The sequence below is a fragment of the Leucoraja erinacea genome, chromosome 13, assembly GCF_028641065.1.
Source record: "Leucoraja erinacea ecotype New England chromosome 13, Leri_hhj_1, whole genome shotgun sequence".
Classification (NCBI taxonomy): domain Eukaryota; kingdom Metazoa; phylum Chordata; class Chondrichthyes; order Rajiformes; family Rajidae; genus Leucoraja; species Leucoraja erinaceus.
In genome coordinates, this window is record NC_073389.1 from 13,024,960 (window position 1) to 13,040,842 (window position 15,883).

The following is a 15,883-nucleotide window of genomic DNA, read 5'->3' on the forward strand; positions in this document are numbered from 1 at the left end:
AGGAAACCTGTGGATGAAAGAGATAAAAAAGAAAGGGAAAGGAGGTTGTGAACAAAGTGTGGGGAAAGAGAATAAATCTATGTATAAAAAGTGAAGGAAGAGGGAGAGCAGTTAAGAAAGGTAATAGACAGAGAAGAGATACCAGTGAGGAAAGAAAGGAATTACAAAGTGGGAATAAATGAAATTGAGATCGAGAAAAGGATTGGAGAAAAACGAAAGGAGAGAGAAAAATGGCAGATTTTTATAACATAATTAGACCAAGTGCAGACCCGTTGGGTCTGTTCCCCCAACGTGCGGCAGAGACACAGAGAGAGGGGCAAGAGGGAGAGGGGGTGGCGAGGAGGAGAAGAGGGAGGGTGGGTGAGAGGGGAAAGGTGGGGTGGAAGGGGGAGGGGAGAGAGGGTGAGAGTGGGGGGAGAGAGGGGAGGAGAGAGAGAGGGTGAGAGTGAGGGGGAGAGAGGAGGGGAGGGGAGAGATGGGGAGCAGGGAGGGTGGAGGGAAGGGGGTAGGGGTGTGGTGGAGGGGAGGGGAGTTTAGGGGAGGGAGGAGAGGAGAGGGGGAAAGAGGGGGGAGTGGAGAGGGGAGGGGAGGGGGAGAGAGAGAGGAGAGGAGAGAGGGGAGAGGAGGAGGGGGGAGAGAGGAGGAGGAAGAGAGGAGTAGGAGGTGGGAGTGAGGAGGAGGTAGGAAGAGAGAGCAGCAAGGAGGGAGAGAGGAGGAGGGAGAGAGGAGGATGGAGAGAGAGTGAGGAGGAGGGAGGGAGTGAGGAGGAGGGAGAGAGGGGGGGCGAGGGAGGGGGAGGAGAAGGGGGGGGGGGAGGGGGGGGGGGGAGAGGAGGGGGGGGGGGGGGGGGGGAGGGGGGGGGGGGGGGGGGAGGGGAGAGAGAGAGTGCCTTTTTATTTCAACCCAAACCCCCCAAACAACCATTTGCAGGCAGTGCTTTTTTACTTTAACCATATTTTCATTTTCAAACCACATTAAGGGTACTTACTCACAGTTGTGTGGACATGTGTTCGGTGTTACTTACAGCTCAGAGAAAGTGACCCTCTGCCTTCCTCCAGCTTGCAGACTAATTGAGGCACACCAGTTCCTGGTTTTATAGTCTATCCCCCCTGCCGCCAGCGGGGGCAGTAGAGAGAATGGGGAATTTTGTAAGATCATTAATATCTCTGTCATTTTTCATACACTGGAAAAATCCTCAGCACACATGTGGCGAAAGGGGGCTCTGAGCGAGGTGGCCAAACATGACGGCCGTAGGTGGCGGCGTTCTCTCGGAAATAGCAGCACAGATCGCCAAAACCGGTCAAGAACAGACTTTTAGTAATATATAAGATCGTTAATTGTAAAATACTTTTTAAAAATGTTGTTACTCTCTGCACTCTTACCAATTGACCACAGTGCAGCATTGTAATTACGCAACATTTTGCAATATGTTAAGCTGATATGTAACACAGCATATTTTAATTAAAATATTTTGTGACAGTGCCACAGGAATGAAACATCACACTTGTGTGGATTCTGAATATACTTATGATGATAAGGAGGTAGAAACAATGAAAGCTCGGAAGAAATATTATGAACGGTATGTCCAAGGTCTGAGGATACGTCGTCTCCAAAAGCAGGATCACAGGTAGGCAATCAATATACAATATGTTGCTTTAACAAAAATAGAAAGATATATAGCCATAATGGCTACCTTTCTAATCTTTTCTTTAATCATCAGGAGATATTGTTTAGTATTCTTAACTGTTACTCAGGTTACCTCTTGTACCAGTGTTTGATTAAATTGGGATTTTAGAATTTAACATTTACAGAATAATTTCAACCTTCTGTTGAATTAAGCAAATACAATATAAAACAAAATTCTAAAGAAGTTAGAATTAACTGACTGTTGTGCACAAAAAGCAATCTTTAATTTTCCTTGATACAATAGAAGTAATATGTGGCTTTAATGGTTTTCAGAGCTAAAATTATGACTTACTACAGCATAATACAGAGAATATCTTTGTGTGATACATTCATTTTTTTTCTTGAGAGTTCAATCTATTTAACATAATTTTAGTCTGAATTCCCTTTGTGAGTGATGACATTTCAATAAAGTAAGCAATTATAAAATAAATTGCATATAATATTTGTTCCTTTGTTTTTACTGTAATTAAAGGTAGTATTATACAAGCACACACAACCTACTTACTCTTTTTCTTTTACTGTCCTCCATTTCCTTCAATTAATCTGAAACAAAAGTATAATTATATATTTTCTCTTTTAATATTAAAGCTGTGTAAATATTTCCCTCCTATTTTGGCACCTAAACGTATTCTGCCTGTGATGCTAATGCTCACACCGACTTCCTAAAGAGATTTGCAATGTTAGCTAAAAATATGTGACAAATTGTGTCATGGTGTTTAGAATACAATGGTGCTCTGAGACTGGGGCTCCACGCAACTTGCAGCTGCTGCATCATTGCATCATTGCCATGCTAACCACAGGAAAGTGAATCAGCGGTTAAAACAATTCCCAGTAGCATGATCAGCAAGAAGAGGATGCCATAGAGGTGAAAAGAAAAGATGAGAGAGAGAGAGAGAGAGAGAGAGAGAACACTCTCCAATATGTCTGGACATCATCCATGTAATGAACTAGCCTGACTGACTCTTGCACTGTAAGTGGACCCAGGCTACTTCCAGCTCTTAGCTGATTAATAGGCCAGTGACTTCCGCACACATCTTACAAGTGATTGTTAAAAAATGACTATAAAGGAGGGAGTTCCAGTGAATTATTTAACATAATGCTGGTCACTGAAAAGTCAAGCTGGGGATGCTGAGTGCATGACATTGTTTTGACAGTGCAGGCTTTTTATTTGGCATACCATCCACAAACCCTGCACAATGTAATCCAAATACTCCTTAATGAAGGTTATCGGGTTTGTTGAATGGCTCTAATTTATATTGGCAGTGGAGGAAACATGTGTGCACAATCTACATTATTATTGGCTGTGTAACAGATAGCATGTAAATGTTAATAGTGCACAGATGAGACAGAACTAATTTTTGTATGCTTATTAATTGACCTGAAGTTATTGTTAATCTGCTTAAACAAGGTTATAGCTTTTATATGGTATTGATACCTAAAAAACAAAAGTAAAGACGTTATTGTATTAATAAAGTGTCTTTCCAGATCTCAATACCTCAAAATGCTTGATAACTAATGAATATTTTTTAGTATTGTGACATAGAAATAGCTCGGGAGGAAGCATGCCATTGCGTCACAGGAAGGAGAACAGAAGAATTTCCTCAAGCTTGTGTTTTCCTTCATGATTAGTTCCCAGATCCCATCCTTTGCCTGAAGCTAATTGTATTTGTGTACTTGTTTAACTTTCTATTTTATTATTAGTAAAACTACTTATCATGTTCCATCTCTTGATAACTTTGTTGGAAAAAACCTTACTCACCTTTCTCCTCTGCTGCAAGTCAAATAAGTTTTTTTCTGATGGGTGAAATAATACAAAAGTTATGAAAGTTTAAAAATCGTAAAAACTGCCCCTTCCGGAACCCGCTGTCAATAATGTGGCGAGAAGAATAAAAAGTTGAAGGGGCGGAGTGTGTTGAGCAGCCCATGCAGACTGAGCAGCCCGTGGAGACTGAGAAGCCCGCGGGAAGTGCGTCTGCGGCGACCAGCACGACCAGTCGGAAGCTGCTGAGTTGAACCAGAGGCTTCTGAGTGAAGCCGGAATGGGACCGGGATCTGCTGCGTGAGGCCGAACCCCCTCCCCCACACACCCTCCCTCCCCCACACCCCTCCCCTGAGTGGTGGAGATTGCAAGAATATGGCTTTGGGGGAACGGGTTGCGTTGAGGGAGCAGGTGCGTGGTGGAATATTGCGTTGCGGAATGGGTTGAGTTGGAGGGATCAGGCCTCCTGTGTGACTGGGACCCAACGGGTCTCACTTAGCCTAGTAGGGCCATAAAACCTAGGGGGAGGTAATTATCACAAAACTATTTTTGTTTTGTTTTGTGTTCTTAATTATATCTGTGTTTTGAGCTATTTATTTAATTAATTCTTTTTAATGTTTTAAACGTGTCAATCTTAAAGTATTTTAACTTACATACTCTGTGGTATTCAAGAATCCACAGCTGGCAAAACCTGGTGACAGTGCTCTGTCAGCGGCCAATACTTTTGTGGGTGTTTTGAAGTTGGGGCTTCTTTATTGTGCTGATGCCCAAACCAAGCAGTGAAGTTATCATGGTTCAGGCAAGTCAGATAAGCCCCCTGTATCAGGATTGGAAAAGCACAGGCATTGATTGACCACAAGTTTCTGCGTTTTACCACAATAAAATACCATTATGGATTGTTTAAGCAAATAACCATGAATGTTGTAATAGAGCAGGTCAAAGGGATTTCACTGTAAAAGTTAGGTTCAAGTATTACATTTAAAATATACTAGACCAAGGGGGACCCATAGGGTCCCGTCCCCTCAACGCGCGGTTGCGGGGGGGGGGGGGGGGGGGGGGGGGGGGGGGGGGGGATGCGCCTGGGACGTCACACACACACACACTAACCGCCCCTCCCCCCCACACACACACTCACACTAACCACCCCCCTTGATATTATATTAATATTATTCATTGGCTCCTTTTACCCCCATCCCCGCCCTATCCACTGACTAATAGCCCCACCTTACAGGTACGTCTAGAAAGGGAGGGGGGGGCAGAGAGAGAGGGGGCAGAGAGGGGGGGGGGGCAGAGAGGGGGGGGGGGGGGGGGGGGAGAGGGGGGGGGGGCAGAGAGAGGGGGGGCAGAGAGAGGGGGGGGCAGAGTGAGAGAGAGGGGGCAGAGAGAAAGAAGGCAGAGAGAGAGAGGGCAGAGAGAGAAAGAGCGGTTGACAGACGCAGCAAATTGAAAAGGGATTTATTAAAGCTTTCCACTTTCCGTGGCCCTCGCCTTTGCGGTGTGTTTGTGTGTTTGTGTGTGTGTGTAAGGTCGGCCGATCCAGCTCGCGGTTTCAACGGGGACCGTCGATCCAGCTCGAGGTTTTCCAGGCGAGTGCTCTTGAGCTTGAAGGTCAAAGACACTCTTCTTAACTCGCGGATTAGGTTGCCGCAGTGGGACAGCCCCTTTATGTTATTATTTCTTGTTGCGTATTCATTCCTTCTATCAAGCCAATAATATATGATTAAAAAGGACAATTTTATCTATTGTAGATATTTATAAACTTCCAAAGACAATTTTATCTTTCAATCCATTAACATATGATTAAAAAATACATTGTGATATCGTGTACCGATCTGGCTGTATTTTGGCAACTTCCTCTCGTGTCTCTTGTGCCCTGCTCATTACTGTTTCGCGACGTCTCTTTGCGTTGTTCCTTGACCATCCTGCAACACGATTGCTCCCATGACATCATGTAAAAAAAGAGAAATGTTTATCATCATGTAGGTATTTATAAACTTGTAAAGACAATTTTATCTATTGTAGACATTTATAAACTTCTAAAGACAATTATATCTATCAATGCATTAACATATGATATAAAAAGACATTACGCTATTGTGTACCATTTTGGCTGTATTTTGGCAAATTATTGTTGTGTCTCTTGTTCTCTGCGAACTTACATTATTTTTCGGAGATCCCCAAGAGGTTCAGTCCTTTCTTGTTGTGTCTCTTGTTCCCTTCTGCTCCTTACTGCTTCTCAACGTCTCTTTGCGATGTGGATTGACCATCCTGCAACTCGTTTGCTCCGGCTTCTTAGAATGTCTGAAAAAAATAGAGATTTATTACAATGTAGGTATTTATAAACTTCTAATTGACAATTTTATCTATCAATACGAATAAAACAAACATTGTGATATGGCATATCGATTTAGGTGTTTTCTGGCAACTTCTTGTGTCTCTAGTTCCCTGTTGTCCTTGCTTTATTTCTTGCAGATCCCCAAGACGTGCAGTCTAAATATCTGGGATCCAGAAATAAGGTGACAGTGACAGCTCCAGACAAAAAGGCAGCATTTGAACAGCATGATATTAAGGCATTCTCATAAAACTGAAGTAAATATGTATCAAGGATAAAAAAAAACTGCATTGGCCCCAAATATTTTTAAATACTGACCTTTCTTCCATCTTAAGATCTGAAGTTGATATTCACTGATGGCTACAGAATTTTCAATTCCAATGCCATTACCAGTACCAAATCTTGTGGCAAATAATCCTTCTGCAAGGTTTGTAAGGAAGCATGATAACTGCTCCAATAACTTTCTAACCAAAAAGCAAATGCAACTGGGAAGATTTTACATGTCACTTCATGTGTCCTTGAAGCTATTTCTGAGGCAGCATGTTCAATCTTTTGTGTGCAGAAATGTGATTTCTGTGTGAAACATCCCTTGTTGAACTGAGGAGCTTCTTTCTTGCATCTCTGGTTGCCTTCAGTTTTGCGTTCTTTCTTTAACTTTAGGAAAATTTGAGCACTTACTGCAGGAGTCATCGCTCAACAAAGCATTTGTCTAATGACAACATTCCTGATTGATGTTATATCCTTCAGGAATACTTTTACTTGTTCCTTCAGCTTTCCTCGGCTAAGAGCCACATATAGTTGTCCATGTTGAAATACCTGTTTCTCGAGGTATATCAAGACCTCCATTGTTTGTCCTTGTGCTTTATGAATTGTCATAGTAAAACTCGACTCAATTGGGAATTGGCTCCGCCTAATGGGATGGTTTTCGCCTTCTGCCAAATTGATCTTCATCCTAGGAATGAGAACAATCTCATCTTTGAAGGCTCCCATGTTAATTCTTGCAACGATTAGATTATTGTGTAGGTGTTCTACAATCAACCTCGTTCCATTGCATAGTCTTGGGGGTTGCAAGTTTCTCAGTAAAATGATTGGAGATCCTTTATTCAACTACAATTTGTGTGGTGGTAACCCACAGATCTCGACTGAATCGAGGAGTTCCGTTGTGAAGTGAGTAGCATTTGTTCCGTCAGTCACAATATTGAAAGAAAAGTACCCCCTCACGGTTCCAGGGAAGCGTCTGATAAACGAAGAATTGATTCTTCTCATCGTCGTGGTGAAGAACCAAGATACAATTCTCGGAGAATAATGACGCAGGGTGGTCAAAAGCTGGATAGATGTAATCTGCACCGTCCTCCAGTGTTCTTGCTGAGAGAACCATGTCTTCTGGACTGATAATTTCATTGTCTTCATTCTTTTCAATCTTGTCTTCTGCAACATCCAACAAAAATTGAGAATACTCTCCTTCGGTCAATCGCATATTCCTCTTCAATTCAAACTTGGTGAAATTTCTCTACAAGTAGAATGACGATGCAGGAATTTTGAACATCAATATCACTACAGGAAGGAGTTGTCGAAAATCGCCACAACAAATGGTAAGAATCCCGACAAAATGATCCTTTTTGCGGCATACATCTTGAAGAGTTCTGTCCACCACTTCAAAGCTCTCCCGCCTAATCATTGGGCACTCATCCCAAACAATGAGTTTCACTCTGCTGATGAAATCTCCCGTTTTAGAGTCGCAGTCAATGTTGCACGTTGAATTCTCTGTCATGTGGATGGGTATCTTGAAGTTCTTCCACCAGGCATTAATGTAGCTGTGATACCAGAGGATGCTACAGCAATAGCAATTTCTCTTTGGGTTCTAACTGGGGAGATCAAATTTATGAGAAATGTCTTCCCTGTTCCTCCTGGTGAATCAATAAAAATCATTGAAGGTGAAATCATTGCAAGCAGTCGCACACGTGGTCATAAACTTCTCTCGGCTCAGCATTCAGCAGAGGCTCCTTCTCATCAACAAATCGCTGTTGTTCTGATCTATTGTAATTCAATTCATTAAATAAATCAACATTTTCACCATCAATGTCCATCCTTTCATTTCTTGGTCGAGGCAAGGAAAAATTTTCCAGTGTAGTGTTGCAATTCTCAAGCTTGGCCTGAATATAAAACAGAACCTGATCATGATGCCTCTCATCAATTGTGATATTTTGATCACAGTTTCTTCTTCGCTCGCTTTCAAAGTAATTCTCAGACTGAATTCTTGAAGCGATCCCATTATTGTCGAGGATCGTTGATGTCAGTATTTGGCAGCAAAACAACAAACAAATCCCTCATTGCACTGGGGAGTCTTGTGGCCTCAGCATCTTCCATTGTTTGTTGCCAATGGTCGTCAGCTTCCAACAAACCACTTTCTCTGCAGACGTCTTTGAAGGAAGGAAGAATATCTCCATCATGTGTCTTCAATGACTCGAAGGACACGTTTGACGTGATGGAGAAGCAGTCTCAAGTAGTAGAGGTCACCACATTTTGGAGAAACTGTCGTAGGCTTTTACTCTCTTCCCAACCTTCCTTCTTTCCCATCTCCTGTTGTTCCACACACTAATCACCCCCCTTGATATTATTTTAATATTATTCATTTGCTCCTTTTACCCCATAACCGCCCTATCCACTGACGCATAGCCCCAACTCGCAGGCATGTCAAGAGAGGGGGGGGGGGTAGAGAGTGAGGGCAGAGATAGAATGGGGAGAGACAGAGAGCGAGGCAGAGACAGAAGGGCAGGAGACAGAGGGAGAGGGGGGGGGTGGAGGGAGGAGGAGGAGGGGGGGGGGGGGGAGGAGGGGGAGAGAGAGAGAGATGGGAGACGGGAACAGAGAGGGGGGGCTAGAGGGGGGAAAGGGAAGGGGTAGGTTCGAGAGGGGTGGGAAGGGAGGGGTAGAGGTGGGGGGAGGGGGAGGTGGAGGGAAGGGGGTAGGGGAGGGGGTGGAGAGAAGGGGGAGGTGAGGGGGGTAGGGGGAGAGAGAGAGAGAGAGACAGATGGGGAGAGAGAGAGGGAGAGTAAGAGATAGAGAAGTGGGAGAGGGAGAGAGGAGGGGAGACAGAGGGAGGAGGGTCGCAAGGTTTTTATCAAAGGACTTGCGAGAGGCGCGACTGGCAGCACGTTGGGTTTGCAGCGGGAGGGAGGGAGGGTGGGAGGGGGGAGAGGGAAGGAGGATGGGGAGAGAGAGGGAGCAGGCAGCTCTGACGGGGCAGCTCTCGCGTGATGATTCCCCGTGTCCCTGCGATCAACGGAGGAATTTCAGGTGTCCCAGAGGGAGTAATTCCCCACGCGACAATAACTGCCGCCGCGATGTTGGGGCCGGTGTCTGGCTGTGACCTCCGGTGACCTCCCGATCTGCAGAGCATTTTGAGAATGGGGGAGGGGTTGGAGTGAATAAGCTGGCAGGCCGGGGGGTTGGAGTGAGCGGGCAGGCGTGGGAGTCCAGCTGCGGGAGGCGTGGCGCGAGTGTACTTGAGCTTTAATGCACAGCGGCGGGGGGGGGGGCCTTCAGGCGGGGGGGCGGGGGGCCTGGAGGCTGGTGGACCTGGATAGGTTGGCATGTTGGCATTGTGCCGTCAAGTAGCTCGTGAGTCCGATTTAGATTTTAAAATGAGTGGTGGGGGGGGAAGGATTTTATTAAAAAACGTGTACATAAAAATGTCCAAATGCTTTGAGGAGTGGATGATTGAGTGTAAAAGTGAAATCGCTAACGAAATGGGAAAAATCTCGGAGAATTTCGGAGTTGTTTTGGCGTAGGAAAGAATTAAAGGCCGAATCTGGCAGGCACACACACACACACACATATGCACACATATTCATATTCACACACACATATATTCACACACACACACACACACACACACACACACACACACACAAACACACACACACACACACACACACACACACACACACACACACACACACACACACACACACACACACACACACACACACACAAACACACACACACACAGTTTTAATATATAGATAGGTAGAAGATATGATATGATAATTAAAGCACCTTTTGAAGTGCATCTTGAAAAAAAAAAGATCTGTATTTGACCCTAATTGTGACATACTATTGTTATATTTTCCATATCATTTATTGTAATGTTTATTCATTCTGTCATTAGAGAATTTGATGAATTTAACAATGCAGTGGACATTGGTATAAGACCAGCAGAAGGATTGCGTTCTCCAAAACTTTCAGCCAAAGATATAGTTCACGAGAAACTGGTGATAGATGTATGTGCTGCGGTACCACCTATCCGAATACGCAAGCTTAAAGTCAAAGGAGTTCCTCCACTATCAAAACCGGTAAGTTAGTTTCTTTCAAGTTCTACCAAATTAAGATAAAATCTGAGGCGGTATTGTTAAAGCTGGAAATAAATGCAGAGCATGCAAGAACTACTCACGTGGCCAAACAATAGTTGTCGAAAGAGAAACTGAGTCAACATTTCAGGTCAAAGATCTTTTATCAGAAATGTGTTTGAAGAAAAAGCTCATTTTTTCTTTGCCATTTTGTTGGAGGTGACTCCACTGCCTGGCTGGCACCGTTTTTTTTTTCAGACTTTCCGCATACATCACATGTGTTTATTTTTTAATTAGAAATGGTGAATCATAGAATAAAAAGTATATTTGCTTTCTACTGAGATGACACATGTTTCTGTAACTTTTTTCACTATTTAAATATTCATTATTTATTTTCTTTTTTTCTGAAGGGATTGACATGTGGCGTTAGTCATTCTTCAACAGTGAGTTGTTACCAAGTATTCTGAGTAAGGATGAGTCATAGAGTTATAGAGTGATACATAGTTGAAACAGACCCTTTGGCCCAACTTGCCCACACTGGCCAACATGTCCCAGCTACACTAGTCCCACCTGCCCGCATTTGGTCCATATCCCTCCAAACCTGCCCTATCTATGTATCTGTCTAACGTTTTCTTAAACGTTGGGATAGTCCCAGCCTCAACCACCTCCTCTAGCAGCCTGTTTAAGTAGGAACTGTAGATGCTGGAAAATTGAAGGTACACAAAAATGCTGGAGAAACTCAGCGGGTGCAGCAGCATCTATAGAGCGAAGGAAATAAGCAACATTTCGGGCCGAAACCCTTCTTCAGAAACCCTCTAGCAGCCTGTTCCATATACTCACCACTCTTTGTGTCAAAAGTTACCCCTCAGGTTCCTAATAAATCTTTCCCCCCTCGCCTTAAGTCTGTCCTCTGGTCCTCGATTCACCATCTCTGGGCAAGAGACTCTGTGCATCTACCCGATCTACTTGTTTCATGAATTTGCACACCTCTATAAGATCACCCCTCATCCTCCTGTGTTCCAATGAATAAAGTCCTAACCTACTCAGCCTCTCCCTATAGCTCAGACTCACTAATCCTGGCAACATGCTCATAAATCTTCTCTGTACCCTTTCCAGCTTGACAACATCTTTCCTATAACAACAAAGTGCCCAGAACTGAACATAGTACTCTAAATGCGGCCTCACCAACATCTATACTCAATACTTTGACTGTTGAAGGCCAATGTGCCAAAAGCCTTTTTGACCACCCTATCCACCTGCGACTCAACCTTCAAGGAACTATGCACCGGCACTCCTAGATCCCTTTGCTCTACAACATTCACCAGAGCCCTCCCATTCACTGTGTTGGTTCTGCCTATGTTAGACTTCCCAAAATGCAACACCTCACATTTCTCTGTATTGATCAAGATCCAGCTGCAATTTTTCTCAACCACTCACTATCTGCAAAACCACCCACTTTTGTATCATCAGCAAACTTGCTAACCTTGCCATGTATGTTCTCATCAAAATCGTTAATACAGATGACAAACAGTAAGGTGCCCAGCACCGAACCTGAGGCACACCACTAGTCACAGCCCTCCAGTCAGAGAAGTAACCTTCCACCATTACACTCTGCTTCCTTCCATGAAGCCAATTGTCTATCCATTCAGCTATCTCTTCTTGCATCCCATGCAATCTAACCTTCCAGAGCTGCTTACCATGTGGAACCTTGACAAATGCTTTGCTGAAGTCCATATGTACAATATATATGTGAAAATGGATGAAATAGGATGATGAAGCAGAGATGACACTTGCTCAGCTGTCATCCTTTATCCCCACATTGATCCATCACCAGTGCTTGCTGCGCAACATTTAGGATTGGATTGTAAAACTGTTGTGAAAATAATTTTCAAGGATAGTGCGAAAGTAACCAAGAAAAAAAATCATCTGGAGGTGACAAATTATGAATGTGAATTTTGTATTTGTCTTGCGCTGTGTCAGTAGATATATCATGACCTCTAAGCTCATCAGTTCAAATGTTATAGGAGCAGAATTAAGCCATTTGGCCCATCCCGTCCACTCTGCCATTCAATCATTGCTGATCTATCTTTCCCTCTCAACCCCATTCTCCTGCCTTCTCCCCATAGCCCCTGACACTAATCAAGAATCTGTCGATCTCCGCCTAAAAATATCCATTGACTTGTCCTCCACAGCTGTCTGTGGCAATGCATTCCACAAATTCACCATCCTCTGACTAAAGAAATTCCTCTTCATCTACTTTCTAAAATTACGTTCTTTTATTCTGAGGCTATGGGCTCTGGTCCTAGACTCTCTCCCTAGTGGAGCTGGAGTAGGCCATTCGGCCCTTTGAGCCAGCACCACCATTCATGGCTGATCATCTCCAATCAGTACCCCGTTCCTACCTTCTCCCCATATCCCCTGACCGCTTTCTTTAAGAGCCCTATCTAGCTCTCTCTTGAAAGTATTCAGAGAACCGGTCTCCACCGCCCTCTGAGGCAGAGAATTCCACACTCTGTGAAAAAAAGTGTTTTCTCGTCTCCATTCTAAATGGCTCACCCCTTATTCTTAAACTGTGGCTCCTGGTTCTGGACTCCCCCAACATCGGGAACATGTTTCCTGCCTCTAGCATGTCCAAATCCTTAACAATCTTATATGTTTCAATAAGATCTCCTCTCATCCTTCTAAATTCCAGAGTGTACAAGCCCAGCCATTCCATTCTCTCAGCATATGACAGTCCCGTCATCCCAGGAATTAACCTTATTAATTGTTGCACTCCCTCAATAGCAAGAATGTCCTTCCTCAAATTAGGGGACCAAAACTGCTCACAATACTCCAGGTGTGGTCTCACTAGGGCTTTGTACAACTGCAGAAGGACCTATTTGCTCCTATACTCGACTCCTCGTGTTATAAAGGCCAACATGCCATTCGCTTTCTTCACTGCTTGCTGTACCTGCATGCTTACTTTCATAGACTGATGAACAAGGACCCCCAGATCCTGTTGTACTTCCCCTTTTCCCAGCTTGACGCCATTTAGACAGTAATCTGCCTTCCTGTTTTTGATACCAAAGTGGTAACCTCACATTTATCCACATTAAACTTCATCTGTCATGCATCTGCCCACTGCCCCAACCTGTCCACTTCACCCTGCATTCTCATAGCATCCTCATCACAGTTCACACTGCCACCAAGTTTTTGTGTCATCTGCAAATTTGCTAATGTTACTTTGAATCACTTCATCCAAATCATTGATGTATATTGTAAATAGCTGCGGTCCCAGCACCGAACCTTGCCGTACCCCACTAGTCACTGCCTGCGATTCTGAAAGGGACCTGTTAATCCCTACTCTTTGTTTCCTGTCTGCCAACCAATTTTCTATCCATGTCAGCACTTTACCCCCAATACCATGAGCCCTAATTTTACTTCGGAGTCACGTGAGTGACTTCGTGAAGAAGCCCGCTCAGGGCGCAGGTGCGGCATTACGCCAGCAAGTGCAACAACGGCGGCAGCTGGAGTCAGGCTCACCAGCTGCACTTTAAAAGCGCACCATCAGGTAAGTGAACGGTGCGTTGGGAACGGAGCGAGTTTGGTGTTGGTTCTTTTGGAAGAAACATGTCCCAACGTAGAAAACTCGCTAGTAGACCTGCCCGAGCTTTAACTCCACCAGAGGAGTCAATTCCAGCGGGGCAGCAACCGGCGGTACTACCGCTAGAACAGCGGTTTGAAATTCCCCAGACCGAGCCGGTCCCAGTCACGCCAGAGCCTACACGGCGGGCTGGGAAAGCCACCCGGAAGACAAACCGGCCGGTCGATTCCGACTTGTCGGAGGGGGAAATGTCCACCCCAAAGCGGGGGAGAGACAGCCGCCTAAGCTGCATCCAGCAGCTATTGGAGGGGATGGTCTACCGAGAGCAGCAGCGCTCTCGGACAGACAGGACAGGCGCCCCCTCCATGGTGCTGAGTCCGGCACCTCCCTTTGCGACCTCGGACCAGGAATGGGAGGTTAGCATCGGTGACCAGGGGCAGGCTGGTCTGAGTATGGGGCAGGCGGAAGGAGACGAAAGAGAGCAGGGTGTGCAGGAAGAGCTGCTAGGGGTCGTAAGCCGATTCGTCGCTACCCCACGGGTTGGAGCACCACTGCAGCCAAGAATGGCTGCCAGCATAAACCATCTCTCCAACAAAGCACTGCAGGAGAAGGTGCTCGCCCAAGTGCTTGAGGAGCACACAGCCCCGGATAATTGTGAGTCTCTCAAGGTCAAGAGCCTCAATCCTCAAATATGGGGCAACGTGGGGGGACCGATTCGGACACAGGAGGTCAAACTACAGCGCATACTTCGCCTCCTCACGGCGGCTATAACAGCCTATGCGCGGGGTGTTGAGACCGTAGAGATGACCACTCACCAACAGGATGTCCTGGCACTCATGTGCACGACACAATATGAGTTGAATAACCTAAGAAGAGACAACATCAAGCCGGCCCTCAATCCTAAATTTGCAGGATTATGCAAAACTCCATCAGTAGAGACCGACTCATTCTTGTTTGGGAAGGACTTGAACAAACAGCTAAAAGAGATGGAGGAGGCGTCCAAGACCTTTAGCCTCATGAGGGCACCACCGGCAGCGAACATTCCAAAACTCTTCATTCCACCCAGGCGGCAGCACACCACTGTATCTACCAGTCGGCGTCCCGAATATGCGACTGGTCAAAGCTTGGGGCCGCACTATCCCCAGAGACCTTTTTTAGGTCAGGGCCTGCAGCGGACCCCCTGGAAAATGCGCCTCCCCCCAACATCGCCAGCACGTCGACAGGGAAGAACACTCAAAAAGAAAAAACCACAACCCCGCCAATAACTATGGAGGTAGGTGGATCTGGTTCCTACCCGCATATCGAGAATAAGGGTGACTTACTAACAGGGGGAAGGTTACACTTGTTCAAAGAAGCATGGGGAAGGATCACAGATGATAAATATATACTTAATAGTATTCGAGGGTATAAAATAGAATTTATCTCAAATATACCGCCAGTTCAACATGTGCCCGAGAGGGCATTTGTACTCTCCAACAAGGAACAACAGGAGGGACAAGCTGAACTGGTGAGGCTTATAAACAAAGGGGTCATAGAAAAAACTACTCATGAGCCCTTGGAATTTGTTTCCAACATATTTACTAAAAGTAAAAAGGATGGTGGATGTCGCATCATCATTGACTTAACATCCCTGAATGAATTTGTTAAGTATATACATTTCAAAATGGAAACATTTGTGACTGCTAGACAACTGATTTCCAAAGGATACTATATGGCCAGCATTGATCTCAAAGATGCTTACTATCTAGTACCTATACATAAGGATTATAGCAGATATCTTAAATTTATCTGGATGGGGGAGCTTTGGCAGTATAAAGCACTGCCTAATGGGCTTACTTCAGCTCCAAGACTATTTACAAAAATATTAAAACCAGCCATGGCAACGTTAAGAAAACGAAAACATATAGTCATGGCATATTTGGACGACATCCTCATAGTTGGGAAAACTATGGAATTGGCTGTAGCAGCAGTATCAGCTACTAAACAGCTCCTAGAGACTCTAGGCTTTGTCTTACATCCAGATAAATCCAAGTTAAATCCATCCACAATTATGGACTATCTGGGTTTCACAATTAACTCAGTCCAAATGACTATTACCCTGCCAAGGGAAAAGATGATTGCATTGATACAATCATGTAATAACTTAAAGATAAAAGAAAGACCAACTATTCGAC

General features: G+C 44.8%; 1 protein-coding gene across 1 annotated transcript in view; it reads left to right on the forward strand.

Annotated features, from left to right (window-relative positions):
- LOC129703105 (cilia- and flagella-associated protein 47-like) overlaps positions 1-15,883 on the forward strand; it is a 422,488-nt gene that overhangs the window by 46,419 nt on the left and 360,186 nt on the right. Inside the window, exons 11-13 of the mRNA XM_055645303.1 lie at positions 1,481-1,627; positions 9,949-10,132; positions 10,537-10,569. Of these exons, the coding sequence (XP_055501278.1) occupies positions 1,481-1,627; positions 9,949-10,132; positions 10,537-10,569 (364 nt within the window). The remainder of the gene's footprint in view (positions 1-1,480; positions 1,628-9,948; positions 10,133-10,536; positions 10,570-15,883) is intronic.